The sequence below is a fragment of the Dermacentor variabilis genome, chromosome 6, assembly GCF_050947875.1.
Source record: "Dermacentor variabilis isolate Ectoservices chromosome 6, ASM5094787v1, whole genome shotgun sequence".
Classification (NCBI taxonomy): domain Eukaryota; kingdom Metazoa; phylum Arthropoda; class Arachnida; order Ixodida; family Ixodidae; genus Dermacentor; species Dermacentor variabilis.
In genome coordinates, this window is record NC_134573.1 from 94,816,295 (window position 1) to 94,841,022 (window position 24,728).

Below are 24,728 nucleotides of genomic sequence, written 5' to 3' on the forward strand. Positions count from 1 at the left end.
TTTTATTCGCTTTGCGAAAAAGAAAATAAGATGTATCGCAAAACCTACCATCACCGATAATTTTTACAAGATGTTCAGCAAAGTGTCTACTGTGCTCAAACATGTCAGTGCGACACCTTTGGAATAAATATGATACAAATATACTTCAGGATTACGCGTAATGCAACTGCGCTTGCAATCATTCTTTTAAGTGGTGAGGAACTATGACTCTGATTTTATGCATTCCAGACGATTGTCATAACACGAAGTAAAAGATATTGGCATTCCCTGTGCTATGAAAAAGCAGTACTTTACTTGACAGGGGAGCATATTTGTTAGAAGTATATCACAGAGAGTAATATGTATGATAATAGCAGCCTAGACATCAAAACTATTCACCATCTCACTTTTCACAAACACGCGTGCATACATAAGAAAGAGTAGATAAGATCTACAAATCTCCCTGCAGCAATTCATGGGGAGGATCTTTTTTCGTTGATAAGTCGTGTCAGCTAGGATAAAAGGTCCTTTGTAAATTTATAAATAAGGGGTAAATTTTTTTCGGCTCACAAGGAAAGCACATTAAGCGCTCGTAGCCACAAAATGGTTACCGAACGACTGTATCGGGTGGAGAGAAGCTCTACAACGCGCAATCGTTTTGAACAGTTTTTGGACATGAAAGGCACATTGGTAACCTCTGCTGCTACACAATGAATTCTGATTCCTGTTTTCTAGTAGATAAAGCTCTAATTTTGTGTGCAGTAACGAAAACAAGTACCACAATGGAACCTTACGGAATGTGTCTGTATTTTCAGGGATACACCTACCTGTTGGCATTGTACTTGTGTACATTTCAGGTAAGCATAAAAACTTTTGCCTTTTCTCAGCCCGTATAACTTACTGTGCTTCTTATAGGAAATAGACGCGAACAACAAAAGTTACGATGAAGCTTGCCTACAAATGCATGTGACATGGTATATGCGACTAGTTCGCTTTATTGAACTTGGTTACTCGACTAGTCCTGTGCCTTCAACTAACGAAGTTTCTGAGAGAAGGCCGTGTTGGTATCAAGTAGAATATATCTCCGTGGAACTAGTTTCAGTTCAATCGATTTATCTATGTTACAGGCAGAATAAATTTTGGGCATCTTGTTCCCCACTGAATACGCAATTTCTGCCGACATTATCGTGTTCGTTGGTCGCATACATATTGGCAGAAATGTTATTAGTCACCTAGCGACTGCTTTTAGTAGCGGATTGTGCAGGCCACGCTTATTCTGACGTGCAATTCGTGTCAAACAAAGCAAGCAATGGACGTCAAAGAGGAAAGAGAAAGCGATACATTACGAATAGTGTATATATCTTAGGGTTTTTGCCGATCCGCATGATAGGCTTGAATGGAAAGTGGATGGTCAGTGGTGAAAGTGGCAAGGTCCATGCGTGAAATTTAGCTGGTCAGATATCTAGTTTCCTTCACTCGCGTCAGCTAGACTAGTTCCTCTGACCTCTTTTAATCTTGAGGGGATATGTATACGTCGCTTAAAGCAGCTAGCGCAAATCTACTCTTAGAGCTAGGTCCCTGCCTAAAGTGGGCAGCATCTGCTAGAGACTGAAACAAAATTCGATTGGTTTATTGGGCATAAACGTTTTTAAACAACTCGGGTAAATTTTCCCCATAACACCGTTGCTCCTTACCGGAGAATTGCGGAACACATACATAAAAAGTAGGCCTTGCATCAGAATTTTTCATAAGATAACTTTCTTCGTCATTTAAACAAAGCCTGCGCGAGACGAAAAAAATAATAAACACGTGACCACGTTCATGCGTTATTCCATTGCAGCGCTCTCCGCAGTGTTTCGAGAGAACGAAGCGTGCGATCGCCTGGCTATACGAGAGCTTCTTTCGATAGTGATTGCCCCAGCAGGGGACTCATGCGCGAGTTCCGACAGGGAGATCTGGGGAGCTTTGCTGAAAATGTTTCAAAGATTGGGGACATTCTTGTGGGGACTCATGCGCGAGTTCCGACAGGGAGATCTGGGGAGCTTTGCTGAAAATGTTTCAAAGATTGGGGACATTCTTGTGGGGACTCTTGCTTCTATTGTGCGTTTTCCTCTCTACTACGTAGGACGGTGGCATTGCTCCCATGTAAGCACCGCTTAGATTTCCGTGCAAACGAAATCATAGCGGCTCACACATGCTTTGTAATAGCAATGCGGCTTCTGTTTGTTTTCTGTGGTCGGTCCGTGTCTCAGAGGCGCATGTGGCATTTTCGGTGCTCTGCCAATGTCAGGGTCGTTAGCGGCGGAAATAGTACGTGCCACATAGGCAGCCCCTGCGTATTCGGCACAAACAAACCACAAACAAGACCTTCAGCGAAGGTGAACCGGTTTTGGAATTGAAATATTTGCAGTGGTTTGGAAGGGGTGCTCGTGTCACAGTACGAACCAACTTCTGCAGTTATTTTCTCGGTTGTTTATCGCACCTAATCGCAGTCTAAGTGTTATTTCGAAGCTCCACCCCCGACACCCGCCGAGGGTAGAGGCGTCAAACCAGGTGCGAAGATAACTCAACACAGGGGTCACGTGAGCACTCTATTCGAATCACGCCCCTCGCCGATACCCATGACGAAACCGTGATCGCCTTTGTCATGAGAGCGCGTTTACGAATCCGCGACGTCTCCTGTAAAAGCTGCTGCTCTTTTTTGCCAAATTAAAGTGAACTGCAATGGCTTGTGGCCTGCCAAATTGATTTAACTGACCACACTGATTGAAATTATTTTCATCGTATTGAGGGAGAAGGAGGAAAACACTATATTAATTCGCAGAAAGCCCTGCCTTAGTTCTAAAAAGTCGCAGTTTCGCCCAAAATGCGAAGCATTGATCTCGATAACAAATTCGTAAGCGGAATTAGCAAATTAGTAGACAAATCATTCGACATGGTGTCACGCGCGCACAACCACACATTAACACATTTCACTCGATGACTGCGGGAACTCGCTGTAAGCACGCTAGAGTAAGGAAGCACTGAAGCAAGAGCGACCAAAAGGACCTGCGTGCTGCCTCTCGCTTCAGCACGAGATCAGCCGCAAGAACACCCCGAACAGCATGGTATCGGCCCTCGGTGCGCCTAGACTTCATCCACATGGCAGATCACTTTCAAGATAGGGCCCGCGCGGCCGCGCCATACACAGCAGCTACCACAGCAGAACGCCCCCCCCCCTCCCCTCCCCCGCCTTGGGTACGATGCAAAATGGCACGCTTCCTCCCCGCCTTTCTTCCTTAAGCGCGCAAGATTGAGCTGCCTTCGCGCCTCCACCTCGCGCGATTTCACTCGCACATGTAGTATACCGCACGCGATGACGACGTTTCACCCTTGGACTTTATATTAAACATTTCGGTGATGCGACGGCGATGGCAGAAATGCGCCTTGAGTGTATATACTCCTATAATTGCCATGAGAACAAATGTGCTTGAGCTTCCCTTGAAGTATCACCTGCAACAGAATATATTAAAACAGATTCACAGTAACATGTCATTATACATTGATCGGCAGCCGTTAGGGGACAGATTCCTGCCCTGGCGCTTCGCTCCTCTTGGCACGAACCCTCTGTGTCAGGCCTGGTATTGAAGCATTGGAAAATAGAAATTACTGCACAAGTAAAAGGGGAAACGCTGTGTAATTGGAGATGAAAAAGAAAGAAACACTGGATTTGAGCCGACGATCCTCACCACGTGAGCATAATGATTGGGCGCGGCGCTTTGAAACCTAATGTGATTGCGTATTTATTTATGAGTATTTATCACCTGTCGCGTTGTGCAACTGGGTTAGTGAATAACGACGCAACGCCGTCCTCCTACATGGTACTGCAGTACCTGGCAAAACGGAGATTCCCGAGAAGCGAAAGCCCCCAGGTCTCTCTCTTGCAACTCACGCATGCACACGATGCTCGGGAAAATGGAAGAAAGGTTACCATCCTGGCTATTGCTTATTCGACATGGTGGTGCGTCCTTTCCGCGCGCCACCATTGAAAGTGCTCACGCACTGTAAAGCATATGCTAGGGGTGGTGGCCGTTCACTTCGCCTTAGTGAGCGCGCAAGATCCATTCGCTCGAAATAAAGTTGCGACTGCTGCTATACAACAGCCCATTAGCACACTCACGTATTTTACAGTGTAAGTTGTTATGAGCTCATGCCAATAGCAGTTCCGGTTGACGATGTTGTCCGCACCATCGGTGTCGGTGGCAGCTCCCCCCCCCCCCTCGCCAGGAATTAGAAAAAAAAATAGCCTGTTCCCACCGGGATTTCACGCGAGCCCGCGGCGCGGAAGTCAGCTACGGTACCACTGAGCCACGCCAGCACTTGCTAGCTTGAAGCGAAAAACAACCTCATACACGCGTCCTAGTACGCGAGGAGACATGGATGGATGGATGGATGGATGGAAGTTATGAGCGACCCTTTGGAACGGGGAGGTAAGTTGCGCCACCAAGCTCAAGTTACTTTATTGCCTAATGTCATAGCTATGGCAAAAAAGGGAAAGGAAGAAAGACCCCCGATGAATCCCCATAACCAAAGTTTCTGAACCCCCAATGGAAACTTTCTTTTGTACGACTACATTGTTGGTCGTTTCCCTACTTCCGCCAATCTTGCAATCGCCTCTTACTAATCTCTATTGCGGACATGTTTGCTTTCCCCCAGCTCTCGTTAAACTCAAGGGCTTCGAGGAGGCCAGTGATTCCTAAATCGACCGCTGGGTACATATCTTCATGTTTAGTAAAAGATGCTCCATCGATTCCCTTGATTTGCCGCAGTGAACACATGCCTCTTTTTCCAACTTATATCTCGCTTTATAAACGCGTGTTCTAAGGAAACCTAACCTTGTTTCTAAAAGTAATGAGCTTCCCTTTGAGTTACCATGGGCTGTTTCTCTCCTGACTTCGTTTTATCCTCTTGAGTAGTTACTCATGGCAGGTTTCTTTTCCATTGCCGCCACGCATGAGGGTGTCTCAGCCTCGCTGACTTTCCGCTTGATGTTCTTTGTTGCTGTGTTGCTCACTATACAGGCCTCATACTTGCAGATAAGCTCCCTAGTTCTTTTCCACCACTGTGAATAAATTATATTCCTGTACGAATACCTGAACACTCTCCCAGCCCATTTACTTTTATCCCTACTATTCAGTCATTCTTCTTAATTACTTTTACTGTGAGCTTCCTTCACTTGAAAATTTGCCCAGCCCAAGTCACCCTGCAAAGCTTCGTTTGTAGTCTTTCTGTGAGCGCCCAATGCGAGGCGTCCCTCTGACCATTAGTTGCCATCGAGTCCTCATTGTTCCCATGATTTCAAGCAAACAACCGCATTTCCAAATGTAAGTCCTAGAACTAATACACCCCCTGAGCACCTCGTACCTATCGTAGCCCCATAGCGCTGTTTCATTATGGGCGCAAGTCTCTTCGCCTTTACTGTTGTTGTTTTTTTCCTGTGCTTACATATATCTATTTCCTTCGTTTATGCAAATACCAAAATGTCTATATTCCTTTACGCGAGATATTTCCTGGCCCTGTATTGTCACTGTGTGCTCGCTGTTGTCATTGAATGCTATAACGTCCGATTTTTAACGCTAAATTTGAGACCAACCTTATCGTTTCCTGTTAAAAAATATTGGCCAGATGTCGCTTATCTCTTTGTTAGCTAGCAACGCAATGTTCTACGCATAAAACAAACCTGGTAGTTGCTCCTCCTCTACTATACCCACCTGTTTGTATGAGAGATTAAACCCGATATTTCCTTCTTCTCGCGCCCTTTCCATCCTCACCATGTAAATCATAAACAGCTGTGGGGATAAAGGGAACCCGCGCTTCAGTCCCTTGTTGATATCAACTTTCTCCTCGCTCATCATCCCTTCTGATTCAACGCAAACGGTATTTTCTAGGTAAATATCTCTCAAAAGCTGCAGACAATCGTGGCCTATGCCTTCTCTTTCCAAAATATTCCATCAAATGTTGTGTCCCACGTTGCCATACGCTCCTGTAATGTGTAAAAAGGCCACATATAACGGTATACTTTCTACTGTTAATATTTCAATACACTGAGTAAGGACAAATAGGTTATCATCCGAATGCCTACCTATTCTGAAGCCATTCTGAGGGGCCATTATTCTCTGCCTATGCTTGCAGCTTTAACTTAATTGCCTGCATTGCTAACATGTATATTACCGATTTATTGGTCAACAGTCTATACGAGTGAATTCTATCTTTCTCCCCCTTACCTTTATAAATAAAATTCATTCTACTTTATCGCCAACAGCCTGGTGTTCGTCTATCTTTTTGGCTGTTTTCTACTGCTTTCAACAGAGTTTCCTTGCTTTTTGCTGCTACTTCATTAATCAGCGAAACAGGAACTTCGTCCGGCCCAGTGGCTGCGCGCTTCGGAATTTTCTCTTCAGCTTTCTTCCAGTTGAAACTTGTCAGCACGAGCTCCTTTTCACCTGGATCGCTTTCATGCTCCTTTTTTCTTCAACAACAACCTTGACATTGCCTTTGAAAGATGCGGCTGGTATTTTTCTGATGTAATTTAATGTCGCGACGCATTCCACTTTGTTTCCATCTTCGTCTAGGATATGTTGTATTGTTCCTGACATCCTGGCTAATAATTTTGTGTGGTTCCGAAATATTATGGGTGCGGCCTTCTTTTTCTCCCATATTTCTGACAACCAACGTTCACTTTCACCTTTTATCTTTGCTTGCACGAGTATTTGAACCATAGATTGTTTCTCCAGGTATGTTTCCTATTTTATGGATACGTCATCCTACGGCAACGGCGCTTTTTTTGCCGGATGTGCTCTCGGATTGCTTTCTGTCGTTCAGCAATCACTTCTCGCATCCGCCTGTGCCACCAGTTTTCGGTTTCTTTTTTCCTTTCCAACCAACACCTTGCTTCTCTTTCTGCATTTTGTCGATATTACACATGGGAGCTCACTTTATTCCCACCCTTCGTTCGGCTATTAGTCAAGTTCTTCCTCGACTCGTGCGACTATATTTGTTATTTGTTCAGTGTTCACATTTAATCTGGCCATTTTGCACACATTGCTCTTTCCCAACCACATATGCCATTTTCAAAATGATGCGCTCACGGTCACTCCCTACGTTGCGCTATCCTTCCTCGTCAATGACCATTTCTCTTATCTTATCAGAATTCTGTCATCAGACAGTCTTCAATCGTCGATTGCCAGTTTTCCACTTCCCACGTGGTCTGCCCGTCACACTTGGGCCCTGTATTCACGATAACGAGGTTATGTTTCTCACAAACATCTAGCGTTGACTTCCCGTTGTTGTCGGTGCAGCCATCCAGATCGTGCCTGTGGGTATTCATATAACCTAATAGGATAACTTCGGCATCATTCCCGAAACCATAATATCAGCACTTAGGCGTTGCAATAACTCTTGATTCTTCCCTGTGCAATTATTTCCGGTGCCCAGATACGTTACGCCCGGCCAAGTTTTCTTTCCACTCAATGTATCTAATAACCACAGATGCTCTTGATATTTTGAATTTACTCATTTCCATATGGCTCCCTGACCGGATGAGCAATCTGAATCCCATTCTCTTTCTTTCAGATTTAGATCTGTTACACCCTTCCGAAGCATAATTCTCAGTCACTGGCGGCTGTTCCGAATCTCTAAGGTGCGTTTCTGTAACCGCATACACCCCTACTTGTTTTCTATTTAACTGCTCCTCAATCTCTGCCGATCGTTCCTTTTTTTCTGCCGCCCTGCATGTTTATGTAGCTTATTGCATGGCAAGTTCTCTTTCTTGTTTTTCTCCTTTTTTTGCTATTGACAGTGGTGCTTTTCCTAGATTTCGCTAAGGGACCTTCTTCATTACGACCCACATAGGCCTCCCGAGCGCCCGTGGGCCCCCTAAAAAAGCAACCGCGCGGCCAGCAAGTCGGCAGCCCACTTGTCGTGCAAACTTGTAATTGAAGTTGATCCGTCTCGTTAAAAACCTGCACACCGTTTCACTTTCCTGTTTACTTCGACAACCTTGAAACCATTCTCTTGGCTCATTGTCCATATACCCTCATTAACAACCACTAGTATTTTTTGTACGTTACTGTTACGTACAGGCACCTCCGGCACCGTGCACACCACGATCTGCAACCGAGCGGACAGCTCGTGCAAGTTGTCTACCTCCTTCGCCAAGCACTGGGCTAGTCCTGTTGCTCTTTTGTTCTGGACGTTATTTAGCCAAACTCCTACTGCGACAAGGTTGCGTCCCTGGGTATTTTTTGCGATCTTTGCTTTTGCTCGCTCCATCACCGATGCCAGTGTCCGCCCTTGAAATGTCCCTACCCCCACTCTTGGATCGCCTTTCTCCCTCTCGACACTTGCTTCTGAGCACCTACCCAGTTTTTAGTCTCCGGCGATAATCACTCTTTCGCTCTCTCCTACTGCCGAGGCCTCTCCCTGTTTCCCTTTGTCGTCCTCGTCCATGAGATTCGGACTTGACAAGGGGCATTGAGCCCTACGTTCCTGCTTTTCCAATGTGGCGGCTCCAAGGTAGGTGTACCTCTTTCCAGCTACTCCCTCCCCTCGTTGCACGCATTCCACGTGCTTTGCTTACTCTCTCTGCCCTGTCACGCCGGGAGACTGCGGTCCATTGTTATGACCATTCAAGCTCACGATGGCGGCACTGTTCAGCTTTTCCTGGGCTGTTTGAACTCTTTATACCACCGCCTTCCGTGCATCGCGCTCCTTGTTTACCTAATTTTTGAGCTGTGCGACCTCTTTCACAAGCTTATGTTAGAAATTGTCCCTCTTCTTTAGCCTAGCATTGAAATCGCAGTGTCTACCGATTGACTCGATTTCTTCTGCATTCTCATTTTTCCCCTCGTCTACCTTGAGAGAGCCTACGCACGCGGCACGCTTTCCCGTCTTTCTTGCCATGTGTTGTACTTGCATTTTTCTAATGCAAACACCGAAGCTTTCAGAGCACGTGCCTTCTAGCAAAAGCCAATACGCACAATATCTAAGACGCACGTGTTTGGCACCCTCGACGATAATGGAAGAGAAATTAGTCCAGAGGAATTCGAAATCCCAAAGGTAACGCCGGAAGAAGTAAAGAAAGCCTTGCGAGATATGCAAAGGGGGAATGCAGCTGGGGAGGATCAGGTAACAACAGATTTGTTGAAGGATGGTGGACAGATTGGTCTAGAGAAACTGGCCACCCTGTATACGCAATGCCTCATGACCTCGAGCGTACCGGAACCTTGGAAGAACGCTAACATATTCCTAATCCATAAGAAAGGGGGCGCCAAAGACTTGAAAAATTATAGACTGATCAGCTTACTGTCCGTTGCCAACAAACTATTTACTAAGGTAATCGCAAATAGAATCAGGAACACCTTAGACTTCTGTCAAGCAAAGGACCAGGCAGGATTCCGTAAAGGCTACTCAACAATAGATCATATTCACACTATCAATCAGGTGATAGAGAAATGTGCGGAATATAACCAACCCTTATGTATAGCTTTCATTCATTACGAGAAAGCGTTTGATTCTGTCGAAACCTCAGCAGTCATAGAGGCATTACGGAATCAGGATGTAGACGAGCCGTATGTAAAAATACTGAAAGATATCTATAGCGGCTCCACAGCCACCGTAGTCCTCCATAAAGCAAGCAACAAAATCCGAATAAAGAAAGGCGTCAGGCAGGGAGATACGATATGTCCAATGCTATTCACAGCGTGTTTACAGGAGGTATTCAGAGACCTGGATTGGGAAGAATTGGGGATAAAAGTTAATGGAGAATACCTTAGTAACTTGCGATTCGCTGATGATATTGCCGTGCTTAGTAACTCAGGGGGCCAATTGCAATGCATGCTCACTGACCTGGAGAGGCAAAGCAGAAGAGTGGGTCTAAAAATTTATCTGCAGAAAACTAAAGTAATGCTTAACAGTCTCGAAAGAGAACAGCAATTTACGATAGGTAGTGAGGCACTGGAAGTGGTGAGGGAATACATCTACTTAGTACAGGTGGTGACTGCGGATCCGGATCATGAGACTGAAATAATCAGAAGAATAAGAATGGGCTGGGGCGCGTTTGGCAGGCATTCTCAGATCATGAACAGCAGGTTGCCATTGTCCCTCAAGAGAAAAGTATATAATAGCTGTGTCTTACCAGTTCTCACCTACGGGGCAGAAACCTGGAGGCTTACGAAAAGGGTTCTACTCTAATTGGGGACGACGCAACGAGCTATGGAAAGAAGAATGATAGGTGTAACGTTAAGGGATAAGAAAATAGCAGATTGGGTGAGGGAACAAACGCGAGTTAATGACATCTTAGTTGAAATCAAGAAAAAGAAATGGGCATGGGCAGGACATGTAATGAGGAGGGAAGATAACCGATGGTCATTAAGGGTTACGGACTGGATCCCAAGGGAAGGGAAGCATAGCAGGGGGCGGCAGAAAGTTAGGTGGGCGGATGAGATTAAGAAGTTTGCAGGCATGGCATGGCCACAATTAATACATGACCGGGGTTGTTGGAGAAGTATGGGAGAGGCCTTTGCCCTGCAGTGGACGTAACCAGGCTGATGATGGTGATGATTATGATGATGATGACGTGTTTAACCACGCGGCCACGCTGTCACTGTCCTACCAAAGCGATATTCCCGATACCAATGCACACACAGTAGTACCACAAATAGCTATTAGTCTTGTCACTTCCAGACTACTATATAAAGGCTATCAAGATTTAACGTCCCACACGGTTGCACATGCTCGAGCACATGGCGCGAAAGGATGCTCCGGCTATCCTGCAAAACCAAATATACACGAAATAAACATGCGCACACGAAGAACACGAGAAAGAAGAAAGCTATCCAATTAATATTTAAAGGCTAAAAACATCAGCAAACCAAACACTGAGCCAAGCTCAAAGCATCCACAAAAAGCTGGTTTTCGTCGCCGCAAAGGAGCCCTGGAAAACCACGTCCGTCCACCACAAACGTTACCGCAACTTCGAACATCACGGCAACATCACCGTTACTGCATCACCGAAATGCAAACATCCCCCCAACACACGATATGAGGTGCGCGCCGCGTAGCGTCAATACGTGCACACTTTATATTGCAGTTGCAAATGATTACACCAGGTGGCACACCATTTAGTACTTGCATAGCCATTGATACAAGGTAGATTTAGAAGGTTCGAGGAAGAAAAGGAAGATTAAGGAGAAGTATACAAAAATGCTAGTATGAAATACTTGTACAACATACCTGATTAAATCGAGCAGCCCAGGTAACTGTGTAGAACATGAATTAAGTGCAGAATATAAACATTTTAGATACACCAATCTGTTCATATCTTCTTCTATAAGTTTTCAGTTTTGAGTCCCACTTGTTTTTATGTGTCTGATGAGTGTTTCGACAGGTATGCCTCAAAAAAGGCTGCATTCGAAGTCCCTTACTACTATTTCGCTCAACAAAATATTTTAAGCATGCTCTAATTCCACAGGCTCTGCAGTGCGGGCGATATTGGTTACTTTTATATTATTAGGCCTCTATGGTGCCATATAGTGAGAAAAAAATGGCTAGCTAATTATGCTTGCTAGAAAAGTTGTACGCAATTGTACAAAAATGAATTCAGTGAGTTCAGAAGAACAATAAATTGATATGTAACCATTTGGAAACATCGCACCATAATGTAGGGCAAATGTATGCTCGTCACTGTCACTTGGTAAGCGCTGAACACGTATCGATGGCCGTTTGTAGAAAACTCCGTCATTCACCTATATAGAAACTCATAAAGAACCAATACTGGTCTCTATCGAAGATTGTGTTTAGCATGCTTTCATACGTGTTTATTTTGCCAATATGTGGCACTAGGTGCTATGGGTGGTGTTTTGGGTTTTGTAAGTGGAGTATGATGTTCGGATTATTTATTCATTTCGTTTGCAGACACTGCATGGAGTTTGAAATTGGCCCTTGAGGAAGTGGTGCTTGAAGTAGTACCGGTTGTCTCCCGCGTATGGTGTCTAATTATAGTCTATGTTATGCTGCGTCATCGTCGGGGTCGGCCCACGAAAGCGGTTAGACAGTCACGCTGTGTTGGCATCAGTTCCTCAAGAATGCTAAAGGTAATAAGTAAATCAGGACGGTATTGAGTCAGAGAAGAATGGGTGAAATTGGGACATTTGAGAAAAAGTCTGGCCATTAGAACAACTAGCAGGTGATTTTACTGAGGAGTCACAAACACAAATGTGAGCGCCTAGTGTTCTTGGGAGAACCTGCGCTTTTAAAGAAAGTTCGTGCTATGTATTACTAATTGCTGCCATCTTGTACTTCATGAAAGAATGCCTGCAGCTAAAAGATAGCCAAAAATGCAGAAAGTTAGGAAACTTACTCCCTTTGACGTATGAAGGCAGATTGTGAAATTGAACAGTTATGAAGCTGAAGGCTATGAATGATGGATTAAGGACAATGGACTTTATAAGTCACTTTTGCAATGCCCCTATACGGGCCTGCATGCTTAAATTTATTTTCATACTGACATTATGCCACGTGGCAGCCCCTGATAGTATTAAAAAACAAGACACACAGTATCGCGCCGTGTTAATAAACTCTCACCAAGACGAATTTCAAGTACTCACGGATGCAAAGAATCCCAAGACGTTCAAATGATGATGATGCGTGGTATTTATTGCTTCTTTTTACAAATTCATTAAAATTATGATCATGCATCGGTATCTATTGATTCTTCAGTGTGTAATTTTAGTTTTCACGTAGCTAGGGTTCCTATAAAAATTTAAAAGAAATTGAAATTGCAATATTGAAAAGAATGCGGCGAATGAGCATGCCTTGATGGGAAATTCACACGCACGGCTCCATGAAGGAGAAAGTCTAAACTAGCAACACTGAAAAATATGTACAGTCATGTGCAATAAGACTTGCAACACCGGTTCCCATGGTCGAAGGGGCTTCAAGACTGTACGGCTGCTAAGACGCAGGGTAAGTTCCTGACCTAAACACAGCTTCAATTAGTGGTATTTCGTTTACCGCTGTTTCGCATGTCAGAGTCACCGCACAGCCCTGTAGCCCCTTCGAGCACGAGCAAGGGTATTGTGTACTACGTTACGAAGCGGCCCTTTGGCGCGCTAACAAAAAGGTACCAGCTTGTGAGTCTCGGAGGCTGCATAGAACATGGTATGGATGGATGGATGGATGTTATGAGCGACCCCTTTGGAACGGGGCGGTGGGTTGCGCCGCCAAGCTCTTGCTATTATACTGCCTAATGTCCTACCTAGGTTAAACAATGAAAAAAATAAACACTATGAACTACCACGCCCAAATTTTCTGATCCCCTATGCTTTTGTACGTCTCCGTCATTTGTCGTTTCCCTGCTTTTCTTCCACCAATCCTCCGATCGCCTCCTACTAATGCATATTACGGACACGTTTGCTTTACCACTGCTCCCGCTGAACCCAAGGGCGTCAAAGAGGCCAGTGGTGCCTAAATCGACCACTGGGTAGACGTCTTCACATTCTAATTAAACATGATCCGTCGTTCCCGTAGCTTTAGCGCAGCAAGCACATGCTTCTTCTTTCTTATTATATTTCGCTTTATAGGTGCGTGTTCTAGGGCATCCCGATCTCGCTTCGGAAAGGAATGAGCTTCCCTGTGAGTTATAATAAATGGTTTCTTTCCTGATTTCGTTTTTTCCTCTTAAGTAGTTACTCATGGCAGGTTTATTTTCCATTGCGACCACCCATGAGATTATTTCAGCCTCTCTGACTTTCCGCTTGACCTTCTTTGTTGCTGTGTTGCCTACCACAGAGGCCGCATCCTTGCTGGTAAGCTTCCTAGTTTTTTTCCTCCACTGGGAATCAATGTTTTTCCTGTACAGATACCTGAACACCTTCCCAGCCCATTTACTTTCATATTCCTCAGCCTTTCTTCATATTCAATTTTACTGCGAGCTTCCCTCACTTCAATACTAGTCCAGCACATAGCGCCCTGCACAGCTTCATTTTTAGTCTTCCCGTGAGCGCCCAATGCGAGGCGACCCACTAACCTTTGGTTGCCGTCGAGTCCTGATTGTACCCCTGATTTAAAGCAAACAACCGCATTTCCAAAAGTAAGTCCTGGAACCATCACACCTTTCCACATACCTCGGAGGACCTGGTACCTATTGTATCCCCATAGCGCACTGTGCATCGTTATGGCTGCGTTTCTCTTACCCTTTACTGTTATGGTTTTTTCCTGTGTTTCCATATATCTATTGCCTTCGTTTATCCATATACCAAGGTATTTACATTCTGTTACCCGAGGTATTTCTTCGCCCTGTATCGCCACTGTCTGTTCACTGTTTTCATTGAATACCATAACACCTGATTTTCTAACACTAAATTTCAAACCTAAATTGTTGCCTTCCTGTCCACAGATATTAACCAGATGTTGCAAATCACTTTGCTTATTAGCTAGCAACACAATGTTGTCCGCATAAAATAAACCTGGGAGTTGCTGCTCTACTACTGTACCCGCCTGTTAGTACGAGAGATTAAACCCGATATTACTTCCTTCTAGCGCCCTCTCCATCCCTACCATGTACATCATAAACAGCAGCGGGTATAAAGGACACCCCTGTCTCAGTCCCTTGTTGACATGAACTTTCTCCTCGCTTCTCATTCCTTCCCATTCAACGCAAACGGTATTATTTAAGTAAATCTCTCTCAAAAGTCGTACACAATCCTCACCTAAGCCTTCTCCTTTCAGAATATGCCACAAGATGTTGCGGTCTACGTTGTCGTAGGCTCCTGTAATGTCTAAAAAGGCCACATTTAACGGTCTGATTTCTACTTTTGATATTTCAATACAAGGAGTAAGAACAAATAAGTTACCATCTAAACGCCTACCTATTCTGAAGCCATTCTGAAATTCTCCCAAAATGCCATTATTCTGTGCCCAAGTTTGAAGTTTTAATTTGATTGCCTGCATTGCTAGCCTGTACATTACCGATGCAATGGTCAACGGTCTATACGAGTGAATTCTATCTTTCTCCCTCTTGCCTTTATAAATTAAGTTCATTCTACTTTGTCGCCAACTGTCTGGTATTCGTCTACCTTTTAAAGTTTGTTCCACTGCTTTCACCAGAGCTTGCTTGCTTTTTGGTCCTAGTTCATTAATCAGCCTAACGGGAACCTTGTCTAGCCCCGTAACGGGAATCTCGTCTAGGCCCGTGGCTGTGTGCTTAGGAATTTTCTCTTCCGCTTTCTTCCAGTCGAAATTTGTCAGCAAGAACTCCTTTCCCACTTGGGTATCTTTCATGCTCTTTTTTTTTTCTTCAAATACAACCTCATCATTGCCTGTTATTTTTTGGATGTAATTTATTGCCGCTTCTCCTTCCAGTCTGTTTTCATCTTCGTCTAGGATATGTTGTATTGTTGTTGACTTATTGGCTAATAATTTTATGTGTTTCCAAAATAATCCACGTGGGGCCTTCTTTTTCTTACGTATTTCTGACAACCAACGTTCACTTTCACTTTTTAATTTTGCTGGTATATTACCAAACGTTAAAAAAGCGTTAGATGGTAAAAAAAACATGCACATGGTACGACCATTGGGCCGTTGTAGCATTGTAATATAATGAGGCTGCATTTACTTTCATAGAAACGGCTACCAGAAACTGGGTGATTGCAAGGTTTAGGTAACCTATTGTATCACGTTCGGCCACATGTTACAAAACCAAATTGAACGCTCTCAGTCTTGAAAATTTATTCACGTGTTGAAAGAGGTTCTCTGGCGGAAACTTTCATACCATCCCCCAAAACATGCGATATAATACACGGTATTTAAACATGTGGCTTTAAACACATGTCTCATATGGAAAAAAAGAAGTCTCGGTGAAGTAATATTTGAAACTCCAATCCATATTGGCAGAAATGTTTACAAGTGCCATAAATCTCATGATATTGTAATTATTTATAAAGAGTGGATTACCTTTAACATTCGCCACTATTCAATATTCCTCGGACGATGTTCTTTGGTGCCATCATTAAGATTCTTTAAACACGCATTGAACAATTGTGACTAGATTTGAAAATATTTGTATTTCTTCAAAGAAAAGAAATGCAGAGAAAAAATTGGGCGGCCCGCCACAGGAAATGATTGAAAATTCGGCAGAGTGAACGTCCTCACAGTATTTTGTTGAGCTAGTTGAGGGACATAGAGACGTACGGCCAGCATAACCTTCGCACGAGGACGAGTGATAATAAGGCACGAAAGGCATGCTTTTTCTTCTGTCGTCCTCACGGTAATCTGACGCTGGCCCTACCTGCCGACACTTTGTAATGTTAGATAAGTAACTAGTGGGTCTGATATACCTGTTTTTTCTATTATTTATTCGTGCTACTCTCATGGCTTAATGTTGGTCCATCCCTTAAAATACAAAGGCAGAACTAATTTTACAAGTGTACGACGTGGTTCTTTGTCAGTATGAAGTGAACGTGCGGCTAAAATACCGATATTTTCTCCCCTTAGGAGTTACAGCACACGTGGACAATGGTACGTACTTTTTCAAAGCGCTGTGTTCTGATTTTTCAATGGAAGGCAAAAGAACGAGCAACATTAAAGCGCCCCTCGAACTTATAAACTGAAAATGTCTTACTTCCTGCGCCTATAGTGCTCAATTAACAAAGTGGTGGGCAGCAGAATTGTGAAGTGCAACATTCACAGTGCGGTGCGTATCTGGCGGCTCGGAAGTTTAATTATGATACAGTTTAAAGTACGGCTTTTCTTGAGCGCGCAATCCAGCACACCGTTGCGAATGCTGGAATCGAAAATGCGGCTCTCTTAGCTACTGTATGAGCTGCTTTTATTAAAAGTACAATGGAAGAACAATTCTCAGTTATCAAGCTTTATGTTCTAAGCATGCTACACACGTGTGCTTTTTTAGTCCTGCTAGATTAAGTTTGCCTCCTGAATAAAACGAGACGGGCATGAAATAACGGCTGCCTTACAGCCATCAATGTCTCATGCCAACACGACCAGATAAGCTCCACCACGTGATTGACCACGAGTCATGTTCTCATGTTAACGACTGTTGTATCTCACGCCACCAGTCCGGTTTTAATAAAGCTGTGCTACCTGCAGCTTCTGGGTTTAGGCCGGAACGATGGGCAAGTCTTGTACTTTAAACGTAGCCGAATGCTGCACAAGAGGAAGCGCCTGTGTTCTCGCCCTTTGTCCGTTATATATCCAGGTTAGAAGATATCCCTGTTAGATTTCCCTTTAACACATGAATATGATACACAATTCAAGAACGTGAGATATGCGTCCCACAGGTGCATTACCAGTTGTTGCAAGGAGCTTAGAATGCTTTGCAAATACCTTTTAGCTCGTCGGCATGGGACAGCTCTTCCTTCATTTTGTTTAAGGACTGCGCATACTGGATATGAAATGCCTAAGTGGAAATAATAAAAAAGCCACTTAAAATGAGGACCCCGCTCGGTTGTATTTGTACTAACCGGGTGTTCTTATTTTAAGGACCTTTAGTAAGTAGGTGCGGTGCAAGAAGTTATAACAACGTCACTGTCAGATACCTCTTGATCCGCTGTAACTTAACAAGAGATTGGCAGGGCCAATGCATTACGACGTAGTCTCGTAAAATTATCGGTCATGATCATTTTTACTGTTAGGAGATGGTGATAACCATGTTCGTACTGTTGTGAGAAAGATATTGTTAACACAATGAAAAGAATCAAGGATTTATAATGAGTGTTATAATTCAAGCCTATCGTCACATTCCTGCGTTGTAAACTAATGCGTACTTGCCATTAAATACTTCAGCTATGTGGCCTGAATTACCATATTTTTCATGATCTCAGCGACGGTGTATATTTTTCACGCATCTTTAAGTTTTTCAGCAGAGGGGTTCCACTTTCACAGGCAGAATCAATGTCACTTTGCTCTTACCTTTATATTAGGCAGCAACGGCGTCCAGAACATGCAAAAAAGTGAATGCCCATGCACTTTAGGCGTGGTGACATCTTCGCGTAGAAATGGTTCCCGTTCCAAACCAAACCATAACGAAGGCGACCACCTTATGCTGAACATGGGATTCCCCCTGTAATTATATCGGTCAAGCGTTTTCACATGATATAATTGTTCAAAACGCAGAGCCTTTTCTAAGTGGTTGCGAGATGCAGCGCCAAATTGCAGTTTCATCTGCTCTGCAGTGCCTTATCAAAGCAGCAGTCACATACTAACAAATGCACACTAAATAAAAACGCAAGCGAGTAAAGCTGCGAAGTTAGTATTTTGGTAGAGCGCAGCGAAGAATTGGTAAACATTTCCATTTTATTGCATTTAATATTGGCCGAAACGAATGATCTTATTACAGATATTTCATGTTTACTAAATTTGTGGACGTCGCTGCCACTTGAATGAATTTACCACGTTTTATGAGAAACCTTTCAGAAATAAAAGATGTAACAGTCTGTAGCTCTACTATGCATTTCAGAAAAATAAACGCTTATTTCCCACACTTGCAAACGCGAATTTAATTATTACCTCTTTAAGAAATGAGAAAATGTCTTGACGTTCTTGCCCTCTCATTCAATGCGTCATCAGTGCCATAAGGTGTATAGATACTGCCGAAGAAGTCTTCACACGCTGAATGTTCTTGAAAGTCAGCGAACTATTCAACGAATAACTTTCAGGCACAATTTAATAATTGTTTTAGACTCTTTGAGTTCGATGAACTCTGCTTTTAGGTACATCTCACGAGCGTTTGTTTACTTCGCAAGTGGTTCCGAATGTACGTATAAATACCCAAATAAATCGCTTAAACACGCGAATGCATTTATTATGCAGATGAACAACGTGCTTCATTCTAGCTGCCGCTAAAATTATCGTTGTTTTCTTTTAAGTACATCTTAGACATTCAACAATTCCAGTGACAATCTTTTGTATCCACATGAAAGCGGCAATGAGCGCATTTAAAAAAAGACGGTGCCATAAATGTATTCTCTTCAATGTTGGTCAAACTCCGCCACTTTGATTCTACATGTTCTGGGGCGTCTTTTCGAAACAACTGAGTTATTGCTAACTTATGTATTCCGTTCTAGTCTGTGACAAAGCTCACGGTCGCATAAAAGTATGACTGCAGGCTGGGCCCCTACCTCCACCACCTGCCTTTGCAAGAGACGACACATGCTTTCGAAATCGCAAGCAAAAAAAAATCACTATAGAAAAATCACTATCTTTGCCAACAGCAGTCATCGATGAATAAGTCCAAATGTTCCTCCTGACGAAGACATTTTCGCGGGTCCTTGGGTACACATTCCTGCGATAATAATCATAATGCCGAACACATCCATTTAGGAAGAAGGAGAACGTTTCAGGTGACAGTTAAAATTTGCGAGTCTAACCTTGTGATTTACATTTCAGACTGTACTGTGTGCTACGCGAATTTTGTTACTTGCTAATTTGTGCCGCATTGTGTTTAGCAGATATGTAAGGAAGATGTCTTACGCATGCCACTCCCATTTTTTTTTCTATAAAGCATCGTGATGCAGTAAAGAGCAAAATGCGAGAAACCCATTAAAGTCGTTGCGTCTGAATTTTGCTGCGGTGGTGCTCCTGTTTGTTGTAAAAAAAAGGATGATACAAACAGATAAGCCAGGGAAATACCTATCGTTTACAACGAAATACTGGACAATCATGGCAATGCAGTCGTTACGTTCATAGAACACAAGCAAACACGAAAGGTCTCTTGATTAACTCATCCGTGCTTAAGTAAATTTGCAGCTTATGTACGACATATATTGACATATCGAAGTTTATCCAACACTTCATGTTACGCAAGCTTAGGTTACTTTCATAGCGATATTCAACATGAAACATGCACGTTTATAGAAGTAACGTGATTCGCACACGAGGTAGTCAGCGGGCGAAGTGGTTCCCAGTGACGTCATGCAGAAATGTCTGTGACGTACTGATGAATGCCCACCGCATCACAAAGGATGTCTAAGTCGTTATACACGACAAGCATGTCACAGCGCTGTAGCACACTGACTTAAGAGGATGGGACAGCTCCTTCGGCCATCACTGACATCTTCCCCCCAAAATACCATATTCATTGTCTAAGTGATGAAATGTAGCTGACGACATTGACTAGGTAAACTTAGTTGCAACGGCAAGTGTGGTACATTTGATAGATATTTATTTTTACGCATGGGTATGACTCTGCTTTGAGCGCTTTTTAGACCTAAATACGAGAAATCGACAAAATAAAAGCCTGAAACAGAAGAATAATTCTACATTTTTACAGTTTATTTCTACTGCTTAGTGTACATTGGTGCTCCTTCGTACTTGTAACTTGTGATTCCATGTGAAATTTATTATTCTTCTCTTGTTTTCCTACAGAGCTGGAGGACTGTCACTATCACCCGATCTTGAAGCAATATATACCGGCTGCACACGAAGTGAAACTGAAGGATGTACGCGCTATTGCCCGCCGTCGTGTGAATGGCAGAAACGTGACTTTTCAATTCGACATGAAGCACGGACGACTAAACATAAGGTGCCCCAACGGCACATCGCCAAGCAGCCTTTGCTGCAAGTTTGAGTGCACTGATCACGATAACAACATTGACTGCTCCATGTATGTGAAAGGTTCATCCGTCTGGTACCAAGGGAAAGTCTCTGACTCACAAAATGCCACCCAAAGTTTCAAGATCTATTTCTTTTTTGTCGACTCCAAAGTGAAGAGTTCTGCTGAAATAAGCGTGAATATACAAAGTAGCGCCCTTTCAAGTAAGTATTGGTGAATAAACTATTTACATATCTTATCAAAGCAAATGCAATTTAAAGCTGATAATTTCTCTAGACTGCACACAATTTCCTCTCGGAGTAGCGTTATCACTTATCACCATTGATAATAACATTAAAGTGAGTCGACGTACAATTATTTCAATTCAATTATACTACTAGTACTTATTAGTACTAGTACTTACTAGTACAATTATACTAGTACTTTCAATTATTTTTGCAATACTGACAGGATCATGCTGTGGATCCTTATCGCATGCAACGATCACTGATGATATATATATATATATATATATATATATATATATCATCGAAGCCATGTCAAGGGACGCAACATAATCTTTAAGGGGCTTCCTGGACGTTGTAGCATCCGCGGGAATGACCCCGCCGACGATGCCACCCGATCTGCACATGAAAGTGGTCAACGTGCCGTGATTTCGCTTTCCCGAGCAGACGCTACGGCTGGCCTACGATTGACGTTCCGTACCTTGCCCCTGTGGGACTCGAACGTTTTCACAAAGTGTCGTTTGCGTTTGTTGTCTCCAGACATACGGATGCATTTACCTCCTGGGTTACCACGACGTGAACAGACCATGCTGCACCGTCTGTGGCTCCGCGTTGCATATATGAACTGGTTTGCTTTCCTTATTGGAATGACCCACAGTCCCACGTGTGATCCAACAGCGACGAGCCGCTCGCGCACAGTATCTGTGTCTGCCCGCGATATAATGCCCAGAGACAAGTGATGTGTAGAGTACGGGACTAGATGGACAATCGTCGACCACCAGAACTCAAAGCTTTAGGTCAGTACTCCAGAAGTACACTACAGAGGCCTTACTCGCGTTAGTAATGTTCCTGCGGTCTACGGGTATTCAGGATAGACTTTAAGAGCGCCGCCCGGTACCGCTCTGTAGTGCACGCGGTTTCTTCGTGCTTGTCGCTCTTTCTCTCTATCCCCCTCTTCCACTCTCTTTCTCTTTTTATCCCCTTTAACATTTCCCCCCGTGCAGAGTAGCCAACTGGAACTACCTCTGGTTAACTTCCCTGGCCTTCTAGGCATCTTCTATAACAAACAGCGCTAATAACGGGACCCAAAAAAGAGACACACGACACAGGCGCTGACTATATAGTAATATATAAGCAGAGAAGTAATAATAAAAACATAAATGTGATGAAAACCCGAAAAGAATGACTCGAGAATGCATGTGGGCGGATATCGGTTAAGTTAAGATATGCGACTCCCTTGTCTAATAACTGGATGCATGGTGAACTGATGCATGAAGGAACACGTTAAGTGATGGCAATTGCTTCGATAATTTCTATGCATCCTTCTCTCTCTCTTGGCTACTGGTTGCCTTTGTGCCTCACCTTTTACCTTAACTGCTTTTTTTATGAAATCAGCCTAGTTGCCGTTTCTTTCACTACCTCTATTTTATCTTTAATTTCTTGTTCTAAAGCTGCATATTTATTCGTGAACACCAGCCTCAATTATTATGCTTTTATGAGTGTACATTGGCCTATTTCCTTTTGACAAACCTTGCTGTTTCTTTGTTCAAATTGAGAGTAATATCATAGCTCACTAAACTATGGTCAATGCCTCCCCCCCTCCTTTATCCTTTCTAACAGTGCTACATCCTGCACTATGGTGGCAATGGCAGGGGCTGAAATCTATTTCGATTACTGTTTCCCCGTTAGGGCTTTTCCAGGTGCCCTTCCTCCTACTGCACTTCTTAAAGAAGGTATTCATTATTAGGAGTCTATTCCGTTCCGGGAACCAGCCCAACATTGCTCATCTACTATTCCTAGAATCAAAGACCGCGTTGCCAATTGCTTGTTCCTCAGTTTGCTTTCCCTTTCACTTTTGCACTGATGTCACCAATGACTACAGTATACAGTATACTGCAGTATAGTAGGATCTTTCTCACTGATAATTTACCAAGTTCACAAAACTGTTGTATTTCTTCTAATCATGACTGGAGGTTCTCGTGTAGTAAGGTACGCTCACCGAGTAGCCACCCTCAGTGGTGCCCTGGAATAGGGGCGTCGACCCTGCGCAGATGGGGAATAAGACCGTGAAGACGGCCGAACACATCTGCCACCGCTAATTTCTAATCAATTAGAGCAAATAAAGTTTTTCCTCCTCCTCCTCCTCTCGTCTAGGCTTGTTCTAATTCAATCTATATCTCCTATTCATCTTTATTGCGACGATTGCTTCCCTGTCATTATTGGCGTAGAATTTATCAGCGTTACCCGCAATGTCCTTATGAATTCGAAATCTTAACCCGTACTTTCGCTTATTTGGAAGACCATTGTAACAGGATGCGGCCGTTAGTCACAGCTGTGTAAGCCCCATCTTCTAACTCTACTAAGGCCAATTATCCTGTGAAATGCCTGATAACTTCTCAGAGAACGCAGCTCAGGTAGCCGTACTCAAAAGGGTCTACCTGTTAGACGTTGCCATGTTCAGTTTACAGTGGCGACTGTGCGAATCCAGACATTCTTACCACCCTCTGCAGTGCCGCAGATCTAACCACCACTTTGATGAGGTCCTCCGCAGCACCTAGCGAGCGAGAGTTACGACTTAATTGCAAGAATAATCAGGGAGGTAAATTGTAGAACGCGCAACATTCGCCATCCACCTTTCTGCGGCTCCATACTTGCTACATAAAAGTGTTTTTCCGAGCGTGAAAGAAGCCCGCGAATACTCGCAAAGTACCTCTAGCACCAAGTCGCGCGGAAGCTTTGCGTGTATTGCCGGGCTTTTTCATGGTCGGAAAAGCAATTTTCAATAGCACGTATTGAGTAACAGAAAGCAGTATCGTGATTTCTTCGTGTTCTACAATTTCCGCATTATATCTTTCATCTAATTATATTAACCGAGAAAAATAAGACAGCCTAATTACATAATCAGGTGCAATGAAAAATGAATCCGAGTATCTCCAAGTGACGGCAGACAGGATTACTTTGGTTCTGTCAAGCTACGTAACATTTGTATATCTTTAAATTTTGGCTCAAGTTAACTGAAACACCATGCATATGCTGTCTGTATCCTTCAGTAAATACAATTCACTACAAGGTAGGCGGACATGATAATAGCCTGAACAGGTTGATTTTACACCATCGATAGGTTGTTTTAGAGAGAACGCACATTGAAATTTTTGTGTTTCCTTTTGATGGTTACAGGTAGCATTGACGTCGTCATGAGAAGTTACCTGATGAAAGAGAGACATTTTCCACGGCTCAAATATTTTACCAATTTTACGATTTACAAGAATACCTTACACAGGCTGTGGGGAAGGTTCAGTGAAAAGGTAACGAAAGAACTGGAACCTTATTTTGTTGGATGCATTCAGAAATTTTATAAAGATAGAATAACCTTTCTAGTAGGCGACTAGGGGCATAAGATTCGTCCAAAGCAGACCTATAGCCTGTAACAGAAACTTAATGTTGAACAATGACTAATTGCCATTAAAATCGTCTTACGACCTTTCTTGTCTGGTTTATTGGGAATGTGCACGCTTTAGCATGGTTTTCAGAACTTAGTGGATATTGTGCATATTCCTGTACACGCGTTACCTGCAGATTTGGGGTAAAACAAACAGATGTGTGGAAACAATTTAGGAAGCACAGTTAAAGTTGATTTGCAGTTTTCAACTTATTCGGCACCTCATAGTTGCCTCACAAATACCCGCCGAGAGCGCAATCTTACTTGTTGTGAACGAAATATCGCATATTTGATTTATATCAGGACAAGGAAAGACATCCGTTTTCCAGGTTTTCTTCTTGTTCCTCACTGGACTCCCAATGTGGATAGTAGAGTTCTCAACATTACAAGCTTCCAAAGACATCGTAAATCCAACCTGCCTTCCGTGATATCTTTTTTGCACCCTTTCTTAACTGCTGACGTCATGCATGACCACACCACG

The 24,728-nt window shown here is 43.3% G+C and overlaps 1 protein-coding gene across 1 annotated transcript; it reads left to right on the top strand.

Annotated features, from left to right (window-relative positions):
• Positions 1-797: 797 nt before the first annotated feature.
• On the top strand, positions 798-24,231 carry LOC142584275 (uncharacterized). Its single transcript, XM_075694416.1, has 4 exons — positions 798-836; positions 16,510-16,533; positions 20,398-20,787; positions 23,986-24,231. The coding sequence occupies exons 3-4, from the start codon at positions 20,529-20,531 to the stop codon at positions 24,195-24,197; spliced, it is 471 nt and encodes a 156-aa protein (XP_075550531.1). The 5' UTR covers positions 798-836; positions 16,510-16,533; positions 20,398-20,528; the 3' UTR covers positions 24,198-24,231.
• The last annotated feature ends 497 nt before the right edge of the window (positions 24,232-24,728 follow it).

Excerpts from the sequence above, each read along its gene's own strand:
- LOC142584275 (XM_075694416.1), top strand. The coding sequence starts at position 20,529 with ATGAAGCACGGACGACTAAACATAAGGTGCCCCAACGGCACATCGCCA. Across the intron at positions 20,788-23,985 it reads ACAAAGTAGCGCCCTTTCAA|GTAGCATTGACGTCGTCATG; the intron begins GTAAGTATTGGT and ends TGATGGTTACAG.